At 34.7% G+C, this 19,536-nt stretch overlaps 1 protein-coding gene across 2 annotated transcripts in view; it reads right to left on the bottom strand.

The window, feature by feature from the left end:
* Positions 1 to 19,536, bottom strand: part of PDE3B (phosphodiesterase 3B) — a 90,036-nt gene that overhangs the window by 9,798 nt on the left and 60,702 nt on the right. For both annotated transcript variants that reach the window (XM_072864667.1, XM_072864666.1), the window contains exons 2-10: positions 16,087 to 16,137; positions 14,950 to 15,198; positions 10,772 to 10,914; positions 7,485 to 7,591; positions 4,970 to 5,180; positions 4,346 to 4,419; positions 3,717 to 3,820; positions 2,802 to 2,936; positions 550 to 661 (exon numbers count right to left, since the gene is read on the bottom strand). In XM_072864667.1, the coding sequence (XP_072720768.1) occupies positions 550 to 661; positions 2,802 to 2,936; positions 3,717 to 3,820; positions 4,346 to 4,419; positions 4,970 to 5,180; positions 7,485 to 7,591; positions 10,772 to 10,914; positions 14,950 to 15,198; positions 16,087 to 16,137 (1,186 nt within the window). The remainder of the gene's footprint in view (positions 1 to 549; positions 662 to 2,801; positions 2,937 to 3,716; positions 3,821 to 4,345; positions 4,420 to 4,969; positions 5,181 to 7,484; positions 7,592 to 10,771; positions 10,915 to 14,949; positions 15,199 to 16,086; positions 16,138 to 19,536) is intronic.

Here is a 19,536-nt window from a genome sequence, read left to right as displayed (position 1 = left end):
CTGATACCTACAAGCACCTGGGTTGGTGCAAACATCTGTGACACGGGGGGGGTGGGGTGGGGGGGTGTGTGTGTGGGTGTGTGTGTGTGTGTGGGTGTGTGTGTGTGGGTGGGTGTGTGTTTGGGTGTGTGTGTGTGTGTGTGTGTGTGTGTGTGTGTTTTGTTTTCCAATAAATTTGGCTGCCCTAAACAGCAAGATAAATAATTACTGTCAAAATTCTGTATTTTCTTACTGTTCTATTATGGGCCTAAACCAAATTTCTGTTAAATCAACAAATATTCTCCCACTGACTTCAGTATGTTTGATTCAACTATTCATTCAAATTCTTTAAGATTATATTCAACCTACATATTAACAAATTCAGTTTTGGAGTCCACCAATTTTTTGCTGCAATTCATTAAATCAGTTCTAAATTCTGATGAATGTATTAATTAAAAATATACTAAGTTCAGACATTGTCTACCTCTGTATTAAACATTAAACTAATACACACACTGAAGGAGATACACTAATATAAAAGAAAAACATATGTAATTGAATAGTACTTACAGGGAATATCTCGGTAGCCATTTTCTAGTGCACAGAAGTAATTCATGAATTCTTGAGTTGGGATTTTGAAAATTTCAAACAAACCAGTGTCTTGAAACAAGGTATAAGTTACCTAAATACATATTAAAATGAATTTTAGTCTGAAAAATATACCTAAGAATATCCTGCTTTTTCAACTTTAAAATTATTCCTGTTTTTAAAATTTTGCTTGCTGATAGAGATGGAAATTACTGAAATTTCATTAAAGATTATCTGAAAGCTACTGTCAGAGATCTGTTTAATGATTTTTAGCACAAAAATGTGGATTTTTATTATTTTTTCAAATACAGAATAATAAAAGCTTTTATTTCTTTACTGATAAGTTCTATGCATAACTGATTATTTTTAATAAAATTCTCCAAAATTTTCATACTGTTAAAGAACTCATGCTTTATTCCATTAGTAACCTAAAAAGAAGAAATCTATATTCTTACTTATTATTCAAAAATTCAAATTACTTAACTATAGTAGCAGAGCCATTAATATGAAAAAAAACCCAACATTGTATTTATTTTTGAGACTTTGGCAAAGAAATCCTATTTCTTTTATTCATTATGACTTATCTTGGGTATTTTTAACAAAGCTAGCTGGTAAATGAAAAAATATTTCAAAAATGTACTCAGATCACCCAAACATGTATATACTATGCAAATATATATGGTTTACAAGTAGAACTTAGTGACTACAAAGACCTAATCTCCCCCAAGACTGCAAATATTAAGAAAGCTTTTCAAAACAATTCACTGCTACTCGTTTTTGTCACTTCTTTCCCAGACACTTGAGAGAAAGAATAAGTTATGAAGTGTGGGAGGTGCTTAAAGGAACATGAGAGCAAAATGAGGGGACATCCCTCCTTCCACCTGTCCCAACCGTTCCCCTTACACATACCCAATCTGAGAACCTTTACAACTGATGATGGTAAAATACAGTTTTTAACTGTCTCTTAAGTAAGATATGTATCAGATGCTTACAGCACACAAACAAAAGGACTGGGGCAGGAGGAGGAGAAGGACAAGTAGTACACATACATACAATATCAGGAAGAACTGATACAGAAATTCTGGTAAAGTAGAAACCTACACACCTAAGTACTTATAGGTTTGAACTATCCCCTAGATTGCACATAAATAAAATGCAAGCTAATGTGGATCACAGAGTACTAGTACACTACAGTAAAAACACCACTCAAAAGTGGATTGTGGCATTCTAGTCTGTGCATTAACAATTGTCACTAACTGAGGTGACAAAAGACCTGAAAACATTTGATTAAACAAGACTAACTGAAGATTTAAAAAAACACCCAGAATATTGTTATGAAAGAAAAGATAGTGTCTAATGACAAAAATGAAATTATCCCCATTGTTTTTCCCTCTCTTCAGTATAGGTGCAGGCCTATGGTTCCAACTGCACCTGAGTGCTTCTAACCTGTTTCCTTCCCTCCAGCTGATTGTTCCTAACGCTACCCTTGAACAAGAGTAACATGCATTCTACTCCAGGGTAGGAAACTAAGATATTGGCAATAAAAATATTTTGTGGTCAGATTAGAAGCAAATCCAGCTCATACTATCGCTCCATGATTGCTAAATCCAGTATAAAGAAAGAGACAGAAGCTTCCAGATGACATTGATGAATGGGAGAGGCTGGGGAAGAGCAAACAGGATCATACTTTTGCACCTGCCAGTAGATTGGCTTCAGCACAACATGAAACTGCACAAAAGAGCTTAGTAATAAGTCAGAAAGAGATAAAAGGGATACTACATGCAGAAAGCAGCATGGAAAAAAAATCCCATTGTTTGTAGGATCAAGAGGCAAAAGACTGCCTAAAAGATCACTTCTCTTCCCCCACAGGTGTAGCTCTGGCAGAAATATTTTACTGAAATAAAGAAAAAAGAAATGGTTGACAAACAAGGTAGTAATTCTGAAAGCAGGAGACAATTTTTCATAGGAAATGGCATATTACTACAAAACCTAGTAAGTGTGAATCTAACCTATTTTTACATTGAGAATAAAATTCAGAAAATTTGGAGCAAGTTTTCTATAGATAAATCACTTTTTATGGTTTACAATGAGATGGAGTACATGACAAATGATATTTCTACTTTTCAAGTTAGCATTCATATATATATGTTGACTGCAAAACTTCTTCATGGTTTAAATAAAATATATAAGCACGACAGCTTTACACACCCTCCCTCATATAAGAGACGACAAACCTGGCTAAGGATCCTTCCAGACTGGTCTCCCATTTCTTGTACAAGGTCAAAAATTTGGAAATTCCAATTGTTCATCTTCTCTATTAGTGAATTATGGTCTAATAACATTGTTTCTGATGTAGGACTCTGCTCCACCTGTAAGAGTGTAAGATACTTTATCATCTCTAAAATAACAATGAAAACTAATTTGTCAGTTGTATTGGCAAAAAAAGCCATGAAAATGATAAATCATTATTGAACTTATTGAATGGTGCTGTAACTATGGCTATGAGAAAATCATAAATCTATAGCACAAATAGCATAGTTAAGGGCTTGCCCTTTCATATTTCGGGGCAGCTGATTCCAGGGCTTTCTGAGATGGTGCTAAATTTTCATTCTTATTTCTTTTTAAACAAGATGGATTAATAGAACAAAGCAAAACATGCATAGGCTAACAAAACATTTACTGAGCTTTAACAGTTCATTAATTGAACAAGCTTTAAAAAAATTGATGTATAAACCCAAAATGTTAGTAAGGCTTAAACCATTTGTCTCCCTGCACTCCCAATATACTGCACTGTATGAACATTCATTTGTAAGTCTCACTGAAACTGCCACATCTTCCACAAACTTCCAAGAGAAAATACTAGTCAATCAGCATTTGAGCATACTATCAACATTAAATCTACACAGATTAATTTTGATCAACAAAAAATTAATACAATCACCATCTTTCCTGTCATTTGCTAGTGAAATTTATGCAAGCTGGAAATACACAATTGTTAAATGAAAATTTGAATTCCAAGAATGCACCATTTCCCTTCAGAAATTACAATTCTTAGCAATGCAAAGACCTCTTTACAGCATGTTAGAAATGATAAAGAAATACTGCATTGATAAAAGTTATTGCAAGCTTTTTTGCAATTACATGCTTACAAGCAGATTATTTTGTGTTTGATCGATCATTTCCTTCCTTTCATCTTTTTTCTTCTCTGTATGGTGGAAAGATTCTTTTGAAACACTAGCACTTCCAATTTCACCTTAAAGAAAATACATACATAAATACTATATCAACACTTTATTTGCAAATTACTGTCTAATAATTCTTGAACTGAGCATACAGATTATTCACAGAAATATAAGCAATAGCTTGTTTCTAAACCATTTTTATTTAAGAATGTAACAACAAAAAAGTTGTAAAGGACAAAACTTATTAGACAAAACCTATCTGAAAATTAAGAAAGGCTACAAGCATAACTTTTTACTTGCAAAAATTGGTTCAGTGATTAGTTTAGCTGAGATGGCAGAGAACTTGTTTGATATATGGAGTACAGAACTATAAAGCTATGAGTGGAAGCCTATTATAAAATCCTTACTCTGAAACAGGCAATATTTTAGATTATCTTGATAATCCTAAATCACAAACTAGAATACAATACATGCATATGAGTTACTTAAAGTATAGGAAAAATTTCATTCAAATTCAAAGATTTGAATTTAATTGGCTTTATTAAAAAAAAAAAAGGCAAGTTGATATAAAATATTTGTCTATTTTGAAACCCCACCTGATTTTCTGTCTTTATGTTCTGCAAATTCTGGTTCTGGTGTTGGAACAGGCTTGAGTATCTGACGTCCACAGCTTACAGAATACATGAAAAATATTTACAACATTCAGTAATTTTCTTCTTTTGCTACTGCTGTGTTGTACTGAAAAATAACTGCAAATTACTCTTCTTAAAAAGGCATGCTTTTGAAGGTTCCTCCACCAAGCAACCCTACTATTTTCTCCTAAATTTGGCACATCCAGATTTATTCTGTACTTAAAAATAATCAACCATCACCTCCCCTGGACTCACCTCCATGAATTAATAAAGTAGAGCTAATTATTTAGAAAGTATTCAGAAACACAGAATTCGATTGCAAGGTAGGAAGCCCTCCTTTTCTAAAAATCTGTAAAATATTGTTACTCTGCAATAACTGCTGCTTTTAAGGATGAGCCATTTCAAATCAATGGCATACCTACAGCATTCTTTAGTCTCCCCTGGATAATATAGTTACAGATTATTCTGAGATCACATGCCTTTTTTTCAGTACTAGTAGATGTATAGGTCTTGTTATATTTTTTCATTTTAATTATATTATTTTCAACACATATGAAGTTACTAAAAATGTAACAGAGTTTACAGTACCTGCTACACATGTAACCTATAGGTGTTTTTACTTGCTGCTGAACATCTGGAGAACTAAATGTGTGTCCTGGAGGCTTATGTATATTAATGCTTGGTTTTGTAAGAAAATCAGCAGTATCAGGAAATTCTACAGGTGACCAGCTGCTGAAAGCCCCACTGGAGACAGATCCATGAGTAGGTGAACCCACAGGACTCAAGCCAGGAGAAGCACCTTCCAAAATAAACATTACACGGGGTTCAGATTACAATAAAAACATTACTGTTTAGAAAGACTGGAATTAAATGACAAGAACCTTTATAAATTGTAAAGAATGTGCAGTTTTTCAAAATATGGTGTATAGTTCACACTGTTAAACACGTATAAAGTAGTGAGATCTATTCCAAGTTTTGAGATCTACAACTATGCAGCAGTCTAGGCTCCACATCTGAATGGGCAAATTATGTAATGTGTTATAACATCTGGCTTTCAAAGGTTTGGGTTTGTTTTAGCTTTGGCAAAATTTAATCAGTAGCTGAAACCTTCCGTATTCCTTTCTGATTCAGGATTGCTTTTTTAAATTTTCCAGAAAAAAAAATCATCAAAACCAATTCAGTAATGATAACTGATCGAGACAAAAATCTTTTACCTCATTGTTTTGCAGTAAAGAAAAAATATGCTTGAGACATTTTTAAAAACAAAGTAAAAAAACAAAATGTAATTGTATTTTTGAAGCAAGGGATTAAAGTGGGCAGATACTGGCCTTTTTTTGAAAGTGATGTACCTTTTTTTTTATTGTCATGATAATCTATCTAAATCTGCCTCATAAGCCATTGGGGGAAAAAAAACCAACCCCTAAATCTTGCTCACAGGTAATTAGAGATAACAAACAAACAAACAACAAACAACTCCATCTTCCTTAGGTCTGTGAAATTCCGCATTCCTGTTCAAACAGTAAGTTAGGGTTTACTTCAGGCTTCTTTCTGTGAAATCTAGGAAAGAAAGCTGGTAAACCTGGACTTTGGCTACTCTGCGCCTAAGATGAATTTACAACAAAATTTTGCATTAAGCCAAAACATCATTTCTTTCCCTTGTGAAAATATAGAAAAGACAGGTTATCTACAAGTGCTCAAGGTAAGTTATAGCCATTGTAAACATACTTTATCAAAAAGAATAAAGTACCCATGAACAAAATAATGAGGTATTCTGTGGACTTTCCAAAGCCGAATCACTTATTCTGCTGCAAACTATTAAGCAAAAACTCCATCATAAGTTTTATGACTGTACAGTGCCTGATAACTAATTACTAAGAGAATATACAGTTTTGCCCTTAAATAAGGAACGCATAGATTATACACTTCCAACAGTGTCATGGGCTACACTGACTTGACTCACACACCACAAGAGTAGTATGTAATTACATTTTGCTACAGTAAAAGACAAGATTTTTCTAAGTCCACATTGCTAGGTGCAGAGACAGAAGTTTTAGAAAGCAAATGTCACTTCACCACTGCAAAGAACGACATGGATAGTTGAGAAGCAATTTGTAAACTCCTTTCCAGAACTAAAACAGATTAATCCTCTAATGTGGGTTACTTAATTTCATCCTTTTTACATTTCAGCGGGTTTTAATGCATATCATTCCACTCTGTATTTTCCACAAGATTCAAAGTAGAAAAGTGCAGAAGGCAACCCAGCTTTTTATGAAGACAGAACCATTGAGAATGTGCAACGATGTGTTTATATGCAGATGTGGCCTGAGTTTGCATGTTTCTTGGTGTTTCGAAGAGTGAAAGGGAAACAACCAAATCATCAGTAAGTAATACAGAGAAAACTGGTGAGGATTTGGGTTTAAAAAAAAAAAAAAATTTAGCAGTGCATTCATCTCTCTTAATCCAACCTGTATATTTAAACTTTCATAAAACAAAATTATTAGACAAGTTGTTAGTTTTAAATCATGCTAAAATGGATAGGCAGAAATGTCAAAATAAGTAGTTTTCAAGTTTTCACTTAGTATGGGCAAACAGAGCAGTTATAATCTCTGAAATACTGATATACACATTATTTCAGCACTGCTGTTACAGTATCTGCTAGCTTATTACACTGACAGTGTTAGAATAAAATCAACTCCAACTCCATCCAAAATTTGTTTAAATATTCATCTCAGATGGCTATCAGGTATTTAGGAGTGTCTAAATGACACTGTTCCATTACAAAAAGCGTAATTACTAAAAAAAAGTCCCTTTTTAACATATGTGAACATCGCAATTTTCAGCAGGTACCAACCATAGTGAACATCATAACATTTTGCAGCTACATAGCATTAGGTGAATAGTTGAGATTTCTACAAAGTTGATGTTAACTGTAATTTTAAGTAGTCTTAAAGCAGATTAAAAGTAAAATATTTTTTAAATATATGCAACATGCTGATGTTATTTTAGTACTACTTTTCCATTAAAAATAACAATTGTAATACATGATGTACTAACTACTACCTTGACATCCTGCCACTAAGCTATACAAATTGCACGATCTTACCTGCTCGTCTGGGACCTATATGATGAGTCAATGTCATAGAAGATGATCTTTGTTTTGGTATTGTCAGCAAGTTTGCACCAAAAGACCCATTTGAATGAGATCCTTGGCTGAAAATAAAACAGTAAGAATTTTTTTTCTTTCCTACCTTGTCTTCCATTTTTATAAAATAAAATGCTCATAAAATGGCCAGACTGCTCTGATACAGGTCCACTATCATTCAAGAAAGAGAGAGTACTAGAAAGAAGTCGAATTCAAGATCAGCTAGACAATATATGTCAATTATATGGAATAAAAACTGCTGGGTACTGGGTGAAAGCAACAGAAAGTTTTATGCAGTCCTAAAATGACACAGTAAATATATTCAGACTATGTGCCATAGGTTTTACTAACATTGAATTTACTTTTCTTGAACATTTTAACAAAGCAGGCTATTTTCTAACAGATCTGAGAACATTTAAAAGATTGGTTACTTTGGAAATACCATGACAATCTTACGCAGCCACAGCTTGCTTTCCAAATCAATTTTGCATATTTAATTAATATTTTTTTTATCATCTTAAAACTAAAGCTGTTTTTGACATAAGTCATATTGTACTTCAGTAGCTAAATTGTTAAACTCCATTGTTGAATTATGCCATCTGCTGTTCTAGGCATGAAATTGCACTCCAAAATTCCAATTATACATTTCCTTTAGTAAACAAAAATACAATATGCAATTAAAAACAACTGTATACATGTACTTTAAAGTGAAAATAGTTTATGTAAAACTAATTATTTTATTTCAGTATGGGAAAACAGTATTTACCAAACCAGATTTAATCTTGTTTAATCAGATTTCAAACAAAAGCCAAATACAGAAATAATACTTGATTTGCTTAAATTCATCATTTGTTTAAATACATAAATATAAAAAATGAGTTAAAGAATAAATACAGATTTATTCTTCTGAAGTCTGATACTGACACGTTAGTCAACTTTAAAACATGTTTGGGTTGACAACTGGGATAGATTGAACTTTTCACTATTTGTACACTGCTTAGCTGTCATAGCTTACATGTATTCTTTTAAAGCACATAAAAATGCTGCAACAGTATTTAGTTTAGGAAGACTATATACTAAGCAAGGTCAGTTAATCTTGAACTAGTGTTTGAATGAGAAACCAAATCAAGAATTTGCATGCAAACAAAACAGCAGCTCTCAACAAGAGTTGCTTTTGAACACTCTCTGGGTGGATAGAAAAAAATTCTGGAACATTAAATCAAATTTTGTAGCAATATTAATTTATTGTACCACTATGTAATATCATATCTTTCTCAACTCAGCTAGAATTCAGTTGAAAGCAGTCATTGTATGTAAAAAATACTTTTTTTTTAATAAGCTTTCCTCCTAGTGAAGTTTGCTGTTTCACTCTCCTTTTTTACTATTAGCCTGCTCCTCCTTGCTTCTCTTCTAACATTTATTGGGTACTTCATTGGGCTGAATCAGCTCCCCAGGGCAGGAAAAACTGTCTTTTTATTGTTGTTATTTTTCTGACAATTCAAGGGGCTGACTCAAGAGGCACAGCCAATGGCACAAAGTGCTCTAGGAATGCAGACCTGTGTCTTTTGGCAGCAGGAACAGCTATGCCAGTTCAGCTATTTCATCTAACCTTATGTGTACGGTAAGCACCCATGGGGGATTTTGAGACGATGATGTGTTAGAAGTTAAAGGGAACCTGATAAGAACAATCACTGGAAGATGCAAGGAGACAGGGACAGTGCAAGTGTTGGCAAGAACTCTGAAGGGAAGGACACAGACCACAAAAAAGCAAACACATATTCTAGGGCTGTATGGGGGTGGACAGGAGCAGGACAGGGGAACATGACTAAGTGCTAGTCATCAGGGTTCAAGAGAGAATTTAAAAGTGATGGAGTATGACTGAGGGTGTTTTCCATATTGCTGCTTTTAATCAAGTGAGCTTGAGTAGGTTCTTTGGTCAGTAAGAGCTGTAAGGAAACCCTCTGTAAACGTACTCTGCGTCTTCACCAGAAGTGCTGAGCCTCAAACTGAAGTCCCACTGTTTGTAAGTTTAAAGTGATTTCGCTGGTCTCTGGTTATTTCCAGTGGATATAACTGGGGCAATTCTTTCAAACACTGATAACCAAATCAGCATGAAAATACAATCTTTAAAATACTACTACTGCTACTACCAGCATCTTCAATTATATTTTATACACAAACCACAATTAAGTTTTACTACGTAAAAACTTGAAGAGCGTATTTTATTTAAGGGGAAAAAGCCACTGACAAGGGCCAAATTATTTAAATGGTTCACTTTAAAATTAAATATAATATTGATAAATAAATTCTTGGACCTGTGTATATAAACTTTAATTCACTACTAGTAATTATCAGTTATCAGCATAACTAATTTTCTTTTAAAAATTGCATCTATTATACTTTTCTTATGACCTATGTAAAACCATTAAAGTCTTAAAAGATACCAAGTATTAAAAAAAAAAAAGGCAAAACCACACACATTTTTATGGATTTAAGCTGCAACACAATTTCAAACATCTGTTGTACTTTTCTTACAAGATATTGAGCAAAGCCATACACATTTACACATTTAAATAAAACTAAATGTGTGAAATTTCACTCATATACAACATTAAATGAAAAGAAAAAAAAATTACATTTATTTTAATCCTAATTCAAAATGTAATCTTAATTCTGGAAATAAAAGCTTTATTTGCACCATATTGACTAACAAGTAGAGAAGAGATGACTTTCTTAGTGTACCTTACTGCTTGCTTGATGACCATAGGAATAATATATGTTGCAAGACACACAACAGTGGCTACCAAATGCAAGAAAGTAATATCATCTTTTTAATTAGAAAACAAATTCTGGGGTATGTGGAAGTTGGAAAGTGATACATATTTTACGTAAAAAGGAGGAGGAGGAGGAAGTCAGTAAAGGTTTAGAGGTTAAACTACTTTGTTTTGCAATCATGTATGTTGGACTTTTTTTTCATTTCCTACTAAAACTGATATGCAGGCCTACTTATTATGACAGAACATATCATTCAACCTCAGAATGACCTGACTTCTACTTGAGATCAGAGTTACAAAGTATAGTATATAATTAACTTGAAACATTTTCCAGTTTATGCTGGCAGAATTTGGAGCCTTAATTCACAAGATTTTACATTAAATACTTCCACTGCCAAGTTCCAACATTACAGACGTGAACACTTTAGAAAGGCTACATTTATTATTGCCCTTAAAATGTGGTTAAGTGCTTACCTTGATATGTTATATTCCTGATGAGATCTCTTGCTGTTACTCCGTTCCCATCTAGAAGATGTTGATTCTATAGGTGAAATGCCAGAAACTCCTGAAGTACGTCTCAGCTGTGGTGTTGGCAGGCTATTCCTGCTATTTAAACCCTGTTGAGTAATTTAACCATGGTTAAAATCTGTATGATTAAAAACAGACATTAAAATTTTATTTATTGTTTGTGAAGACTGTTTATTGTTAATTTTTTATAGTGAAACAGTAAGTATGGTATCTTACATTCACTCCTATTGCTCAAGAAAATAAAAAAGATGCAATCGAATTATTTTGCTTGCTAGGAATAATTATTTTTCTTATATCTTTTTTTCTTTCCCCAAATTAAAATATGTAAAGATACTTGTACTCTGAAATCCATGTGGTCCAACGATTACTCTTCAGAGCTTTTAAAAATTTAGATATTCTAGAGAGGGTCAGTTGCTGTAGGATTATGGATTCTTTTTCTACACATCCCAATCATATGACTACACAGTCAGCTCTCCAGCTCTCAGGATAGCCTGAGATTTCGGTAACTCATATGCTAAATATTGACAGTGCGAGTATTGTGGAACTTGTGGAAAGGGTGATGCATGATGCACAGGGTCAGTTCTGGTCCATCAAGGCTCCCTCTCTGCTTCCATACCAGCCCCACAGCACCCAGGAAGCCTCCCAGGCACCTCACCACTCCCAGCCTGGAAGCTGTGTTAGTTTAGGCACACTGCAGCCCATACACTGGGAATCACCGTTATACCTGAACACAAAGCCCTCTGCAAAGCAAGGCAACAGCACTCAAACAGTCCTGTATGGAAATAACTCAGGACTTATTAGCTCTGCCTTACTGAAATATCCCCAGAAAAGTATATCCACGTTTAAATAGCAACTAGTAGAACCTAACTAATAGAAAGGATAGGATCACTAACCTGAAACTGCAAAGTCAGCTCTGGCTTACCTGCATCCATTGCACAGATAACCTATACATTGTATTTTAAACAAATAAAATAAAAAAATATCTCTCTGACTGCATTCAGTCCACAATCCACTTGTTAACTCATCCCTAGATTTAGCCATTCAATGGAAGGGGGCAGGGATGGGGGGAGAAGATTCTTCTGCATAATACAGATGTGTGTAATCAGACCTTGCAAAGTAAAAAGAATGTCAGGAAAAAATGTTTAAAACAAAAAATCTAAAGCAATATTTGCAGTATTGAGTAAGGTCTGCAGGGTCATGTGTGAGGACAGGTGACCCTTGGATACTACCGCTTCAAAAGTCTGGCAGAAATAATGACTTTGCAATTTTAAGCTTCATCTGGTGGTCAAAGATCATACTTAACTCACAAAGCTATTACATATTTCAAAAGAAATGAAACGGTGTTGACACAAAAGAGCACAGTCTCTTACCCTGAAAAATCAGACTGCTTTGAGTCCTTGATACGGGATGTACCTTGTCTCTGTTTGCTTTGCTGCAAAGCTGTAGTAACAGCCAGAAAGGTGGAATTGGACAGGCAGAATAAGACCACCATATCGCCCACAGAAACATGCAGCAGTCCTTAACCAGCCCTACCAGAAAGAAAACTGGAGGAGCGTGTTCTGTGTGCTGTTATACAGTGGTAGTGCTCTCAGGCTAGAGTGGACTCCTTTGTCAGTAGACCACATCAATCTAACCTGCGTGCTCTCTACAACATGGGAGCACAGCTGAAAATCCCCAACATTGGAGGAGATAGGTCCACTCCCTGAAATAAGTGCACGTTAGCACAACATGGAAAGAAGGCCCCAGCACCTGCACTTTCTTCTTCTTCTTCCTGGCTACTCTAAGAACAAGGGAACACTGGGGATATGACAAATCTCCAGAACTTTCCCCTATTAGATAAAGAAGCAGAGAATAAACAAAACATGGGTAGCAAAGGACTAAGGAACTTCAGATCCTCTATGCTAGCAAAGTCACTGGTAATCACTATAGAAAGGGGAAAAGTTGCTCTGGAAACAAAATTTAGACCATGCCAGAAATCAAAGTTGTTATGAAAAGACTTTCAGTTACGAGCAATAACAAGGCCAGGAGAAAAGGGATGTGGATACTCAGGTGCTTGCCTAGACAACTTTTACTTGCCTATAGTGTGAAAACTGTTAAAATCATGACTGTTGATAACACCAGAAATCCACCAATCTGGCAAGCAGTCTACTGTCATACGCTAGGAAATCTGGGGCCGGTCCTGTCATGATGTAAGTGAAAAGTCTTTCTGTTGCAGAGCAGCCCTGAGATGATTTTTGTCTGACTAAGATTTCCTTTTACTTTTTTTAGGAATTTAAAGTGACTGATCGGTGAATAGCACCAACTGGGCAGTTTACGCTTTCCAAGTTGTTGACTACCAAGAAACTCAGAGTGAAGAGTTAGTATTAGATAACCAGTTATTGCTAGCCCAAGGTCTGAAGCCCAGTTTCAGTTTCTTTCTTTTCCTTGTTTTTTTCTTCTTTTTTTTCTACCAAAGAGAACAGGCAGTTCCACATCAGAAGTGAAAAAAATTATAACTGAATGCACTTTGGAAGCCAGTCAGGGCAGAGAAATAAAGATGTACATAATCCTCAGCAAATAAACAACTTGCTTGAAATATGGAGGAGACCTTTTATATTCCAAGTCAGAGGGAGAGAGAATGGGAACCTTTCAATTATAGTCTGAAAGGTCCCATTTTGAAGAAATACTTTCTTATTATTTTCTTTGGTGTGTCATAATCTGGAGTTTGTGCTGACTTACCTGGTTTTTGAAAGAAAGAGAAATCTTTTTCTTTCTTACAGTAACATACATAGGGGTAGATCTTTTGGCTTACCCCTAAACATATACCAAAGTCAAACATTCATTGAATGATAGTGACAAGCACTATTTTATCCACCACGTAAATCAATACAAAGAAAAACCCCCAAACTTAAAGGAAGAGCTACTTTTAGGAAGGAGGAAAAGAGAATGGCTGTGAAAAAACATAATCTTTCAATCTGACATAATCTTTATAACCAGTCTTCAGCAATTAATATTTTTCATTTCAAACAATTCTGACTAGCTATATAGAAATTTTAAAAATCATGTTTTATTTTCACATTCACATAAATCATATTTTTCACATTAGTATACCAATCCTTAGCAGCTTTCAAAGAAATCCACAAAGAAAAACATATGCTGAATGATCATGATCCCTACCCAACTGATTTCTGCAGATATCCATGTGACATTCCAAGGAATTTCATACTGCAGTGATCCTGCAGGATCTTCCACAGAGTAATCTGTAGACACTGAGCTCTTCCCCAAAAGCATTGTCTTGACAATGGTTCCCAACAGACATTTCACAGGCTGAATCTGGCTCAAGGCAGTTTATCTGGCTCCAAGATACTAAGCCAACATGTTGATCAATTTGGGCCAAGCTGCCCACTGCCTGGAAAGGGATGTCCCAGACCAGCCTCCACAATAAACAGCCTCAAGCTGTCAATACCGGGCTACCTTAGAATTATTAGCTCTGGTGCACTGCAGCTGGGTTTCTGTATTTGAATGTTTTTCCACCACATTCCTTAACATTTCATATAGTAACTACATTCTTGCTTTCACTTATTTACCCTAGATAATGGAGAAGTGACAGTAGATTTACACACTGGTCCCATAATGTGATGTGCTGCACAGGAAGAACAGATATTTTTCCTTTTACAAAGCTGATTTGCTTCTGTCTCATGGCTAGTTTGATGTTCACAAGAGTAAATTTATTTGGAAAAAAATGTCAATGAAAAAGCCACACTGACAGTAATTGTCAGATCAAGAATGTGGGAGAATCAAGAACAGCCCTGTTTGTGCCATATCATCAGAATATAACATCTTCATTTTATATTTGCTTTTAGTTTTTTTAATCCTGTGTTTATTTCAAGGAATCATGTGTTCAGAGTGCAGACCAGTGCTTTTATCTGTCTATCCATCAACCACTTGAATTTGCTTTTTGGTACCTATCTACATTTCATTCAATGTGTTTTCTCAGCTGCTCTCTTTTCACCTTAAACATAGTTCACAGGCACTCAGTAAAGAAGCTACCATCCATACAGGAGCATTCTTTCCAGATGAATTTCCCTTGATAATTTTTTTAAAAATTGCAACACACACACGAATGCAAATTAAAGTCATTTGACCTTGAGCAGTTTTCGATCTCCTTTTTCAGCAGGATCCTCTATTTCAGGACACAGGAAGAAACCAGGAAATGGTGTGAATGGACTAGCCTTTGGCCTGCATGTGCCTGAGAAAGCACCAATCAAACTATTAATTCTTCGAAGGGAAGAAATCACTTGTGGTGGAAGGGATGGGTCAGTCAGGAGGTCTGTTAGCATGCTCCGAGCCTCATTTAGTACTGGAAGATCAACTCCATTTGCACTGCCAGCATTCTAGAGTAGATGGAAATGTTGCAAACTATTAACATGTCAAAACATTTCACAGTATTCTAAGTTTTAAATAAGCATCTTATCCATTGCAAATTTAAAAAATTTAAAAAAACCAATGCAATTTATTTTTCTTTTAAAGAAAATATATACATATAGACATATTCAGACACCAATTTTTGCAGGGTTTTTTTTCACACAATAAAAAATATTTCAGAATTCAACATTAGCTTTCAGTTTATTTTTCTCTATTTAAAATAAAGATCTGGTGCAAATTTTTTAATCTCAATTTTTCACTACTTTGTCTCAGAATTAAACTTAGTATTCTATCTCTTCCAATAATATCAACAGAAATTTTAGTGGCCAAACTGTGGTAAGCCCCTTATAGAGGTGCAATTTCCACAGCCTCATTACTTTTATTAACCTTGATTCTACTGAAACAAATCCTAACAATTCTGTCAAAAGAGTGATTAGTTTTTATTTGGCATAATTCTCTGAACAGGAACAGCAATAGCTGATTAGATGCCACCGCTGATAGAAGAGAGAGGGGGAGAAACAAGCAATCAAGAAAAAAAGGCGAGAACCTGGTAGACCAGACTTTGGTGACATTGCTGGGAAATCACTCCCTAATGTTATGCTAATGGATATTTCAAAAAAACCCACTCCCATCTTAGTTAGGTTTGAGACTGTTCTCATATACCCCGCAGAAAGTAGATCCCTATCAACTTGGTCAGAACTGCTAAATATCAAGCCTCTGCTACATACAGCTAGAATATACTAGGACAACTTAGGTAAATAAAACATCAACAGAAAAACTGAAATCTGACAGTTCACAGTGAACTCTCTACTCAATCACATTTCACAAAATAATAATTAGACTCACAATACACTGACCTGGTAATAGGGTTTATACCATTGCTTCAAATCCCAATCCCAAAGTATCATCTGTAAAGAAAAAAAAAAAAGGAAAAAGAAGAGTAATAGGTGATTTGCTAATGCTGAAAAACAACAACAGAATAAATCTTGATTATGTGATGTAATATGAAATGCTTCTCCCTTCATGTTTTTATATGTAACTTATGCCATTTTCTCAGTTAATGCTACCCTAGTAAAAGTCCTAAAGAAGAGTTTGAAAAAATTGCATGCAACAGAGATCTCTTGATGACAGAATAAATATATGGCTTTATTTCTATATTTCTGGATTGTTTATAAATCATTTAACATGTACACTAAATCAGGTGGTCACAGTGCTTGCCTGCTTCTATTCACCTCAACTTATAAAAGCAAATCAATCCTAAAACCTCCAATATATATTATTTTTTTCTTTCCAGTACCATTCAAACAGTAGCAATTTTGTAAACACAGTGCAGAAAGCACTACATTAACATCATTTATTTTTTAAAAAGGCAAAAAGGTCCCAAATATCTCAGGTTAAAAATTGGTAATTTTAAAAGCATTTTCTTGCAGGAGGTTTTGTTAGGTTTTGCTTGAATATGGTTACAAATCTACATGTTCTGAATAGCTTCACAAAACCCACCAAACCCACAAAAGAACGTCAGCAACACAATCTGAAGATACTATCAGCTTCAAGTACGTCAACAGCAGTCACTTATTTTTTCTTCTATACTGACAAAAAATAAAAACAACATAAAAGAAATGAAATTCAGATGTCTGTTTTGTTTCAAAAGCGTTCAGTCTTCGCAACTTCTTGACAGGTTCTAATTATTCTTGATAAATGAATTAATTTGCACAACATGCATTCACAAATTAAACAAATATAAATATAACCCCTTTTTTTCCTCTTTTCTGTAGCTACAGAGCACAAATAAAGTGCAAATACCCTACCTGGTAGTTCATATTCTGCAGTCCTGTAAGTTTTTCTGCTTATTTTTATAGGTGAGAACTATGTTTTGTTTTGTTCTTCTAAGACTAACAACTCTTTCGTGGAGAAAACACAATGTTCCAGGCTGGCACTTGTCGAGCAGAAGGTGCAGAAAGTGTCAATAAAGAAACACAGGCTGACGTGTCAGCAGCACCCAGGCAAGGGCGGCACTTAAAGGCTCTTTTTCTCTTCTGTTATCTTCATAGAGATACCATTAAACCATGTTTAAAGTTAATAGTTATGACACCCACTTGCTATGAAAGTGAAGAGGTCTATCATTAGGCATGTGCTTAAACTGGGAGTAAGTTATTGCTGTATCAGAAAGTCATATTGTATAAAGCAAGTAGATCTAAATCAGGAATTAAGAATTTAAGAATTTGACTTTTTTTGGTTTTAAGTGATTAATCTAGCTACTATCTCCTCATTCACCTTTTTTTTTTTTTTTTAAACTGGGCATATGAGATGACTGTTAGACAAGCATTAAGATAATGACCAACATTATCTGGCCATACCAATTTTGCATGATGCATTTGGTTTTAGCATGATCATTGTAAAGATGAAGGGGTTTTTCTTCCACAACAAAGTGGAATTAGTTGTCCATTGGGGCAGGTTGGTTTTTTTTTTTTTTTCTTCATTCTCAGGTTTCTCTTTCCAGATGGACATTTATTTACTGTATTAAATATAGGTAAATCTTTTGGTTTCATTCTGTCCTCCTAAGCTTGGACACAGAGACTGCATTAATCTGCTTCATTGACTTTTGACTCAACCAGCAGCAAAGATCAGATGTCCACATGAGTTTTGTTAGTTGTATTAGCAACCTTTGATATTACTGGTCCATGGAGTCACGTCAGCTTGCTTGCAATCTTGCAACCTCCATTAGGGGACATAAAAGAGGTTTCCTTTCCCCCAGCTCTTCTAATATTTTATTTTTCTTTTAAATACATGGTATGTTACCTGATTTTATTTATTTGTTGTAAATGAGATCTTAATAAAATACCTATGCTCTTGCTAACTCCAGAACATTTCTGTACCAAACTTTTAACTGCAACTACTTTTACTGATGCAACCTCCTTTATTAATCCTTTAAGCCACTGGGAGCTTTTGTGTACATGTATGTACACACACGTGCTCACATAAGCCATACTGTTGTAATTTTGGGCGTCAATCTATACAACTAAAAAAATTCAAAACCTTTATTTTGAGTTTAGCCCTGCTATAGCAAAGAAATAGGCTCAAAGTTGCAGAGGCAGAAAATAGACAATGGAAAGTGTTACTGCTATATCTTGTGTCCCATACTTACCCAGTATACACAAGGTAAAACAATGTGCACAGCTCATGCAAAATCTACTTCCAATGCAAATAATGGTTTGATATTTTAAATGGCAGGGCACCATTTTATACACAATTTTATTTAAATGAAAAATTTCGCAGCTTGGATTCATGATTGGAAATTTTCTGTTGTCATTTAAACCAGAAGATTTAAGCTTCTCCACTAATACCAATTTTACAGCAAAGAAACTAAAACAGTTTTGAAATAAAGAGAACTTAGGCTTACCTGTATGTTGCCAACAGATTATTTTTTTTTTAATTCACTATACATCACCATTAATTAGAAATCATACCTCCTGACAGAAGACAGCTGTAGTATATTAACACAGCTAGCAGGCTACCATAGTCTAAATTAGCTGTAAAATTTTCAGGGCTCATGCCATGTGTCACACATTGAAGTAATTAAAATGAGCTGAAGAAAATTTTAGGCACAAAGTAGCAATCTCTTCTACTAAGCACAATGGAAAAAATGCAGATCACTGTACAATGAATATTTTTCCATGGTAAATACAACTTGGTACTTCTCTATACTAATCAAATCCTTACACGTTAATAAAGAAAGGGGAGTTACGACCTTTCCTTAGATGCTTACAACACACCACAAGATGGCACTCAAATCCAGAAAGCCTCCCCCACAAAAACAATTTCGGGAGAAAGGAACAGAAACCAGCAGCATATTCTTTAAACGGACCTTCTGCAGAATTGAAATGGTTTGAAGGACAAGGGGGTGACAGTTTTAAAGGTTAACAGCTGATAAATTCTGCTTCTTCACAAGAACTTCTCTGTTCAAAGAAGAATTTACTCCTTACCATTCTATTCAGAAACTAACTGTAAGAAAACTACTTTGTTTCTCACTACTGACCAGATTTATTTTAGTTAGCCTAACTCCATGCCATGCAAGTTAAATCTGGAACACTAGAAAAGCAGCATTTTTGGCATTATTTTTGTTGAGAGTTTGGCGGTCAAAGCTTCAATTAATTACTGTGGTTCATCAATAAAAGTTACAAAGTATTCCCAGAGTTGCATTAGTCTTACAACAGGAGTAAAAAGGACACAGCTTATTTTGACTTAACGTAAACAGACCAACAGACCTTAAAATAGGTCTTAGGCAGAGCCTCAGCAATTTTTGATTT

This window comes from Ciconia boyciana, chromosome 6 (assembly GCF_034638445.1).
Source record: "Ciconia boyciana chromosome 6, ASM3463844v1, whole genome shotgun sequence".
Taxonomy (NCBI): domain Eukaryota; kingdom Metazoa; phylum Chordata; class Aves; order Ciconiiformes; family Ciconiidae; genus Ciconia; species Ciconia boyciana.
The sequence above is the reverse complement of the archived record's forward strand: the minus strand, read 5'-3'. Positions and strand labels throughout refer to the sequence as shown.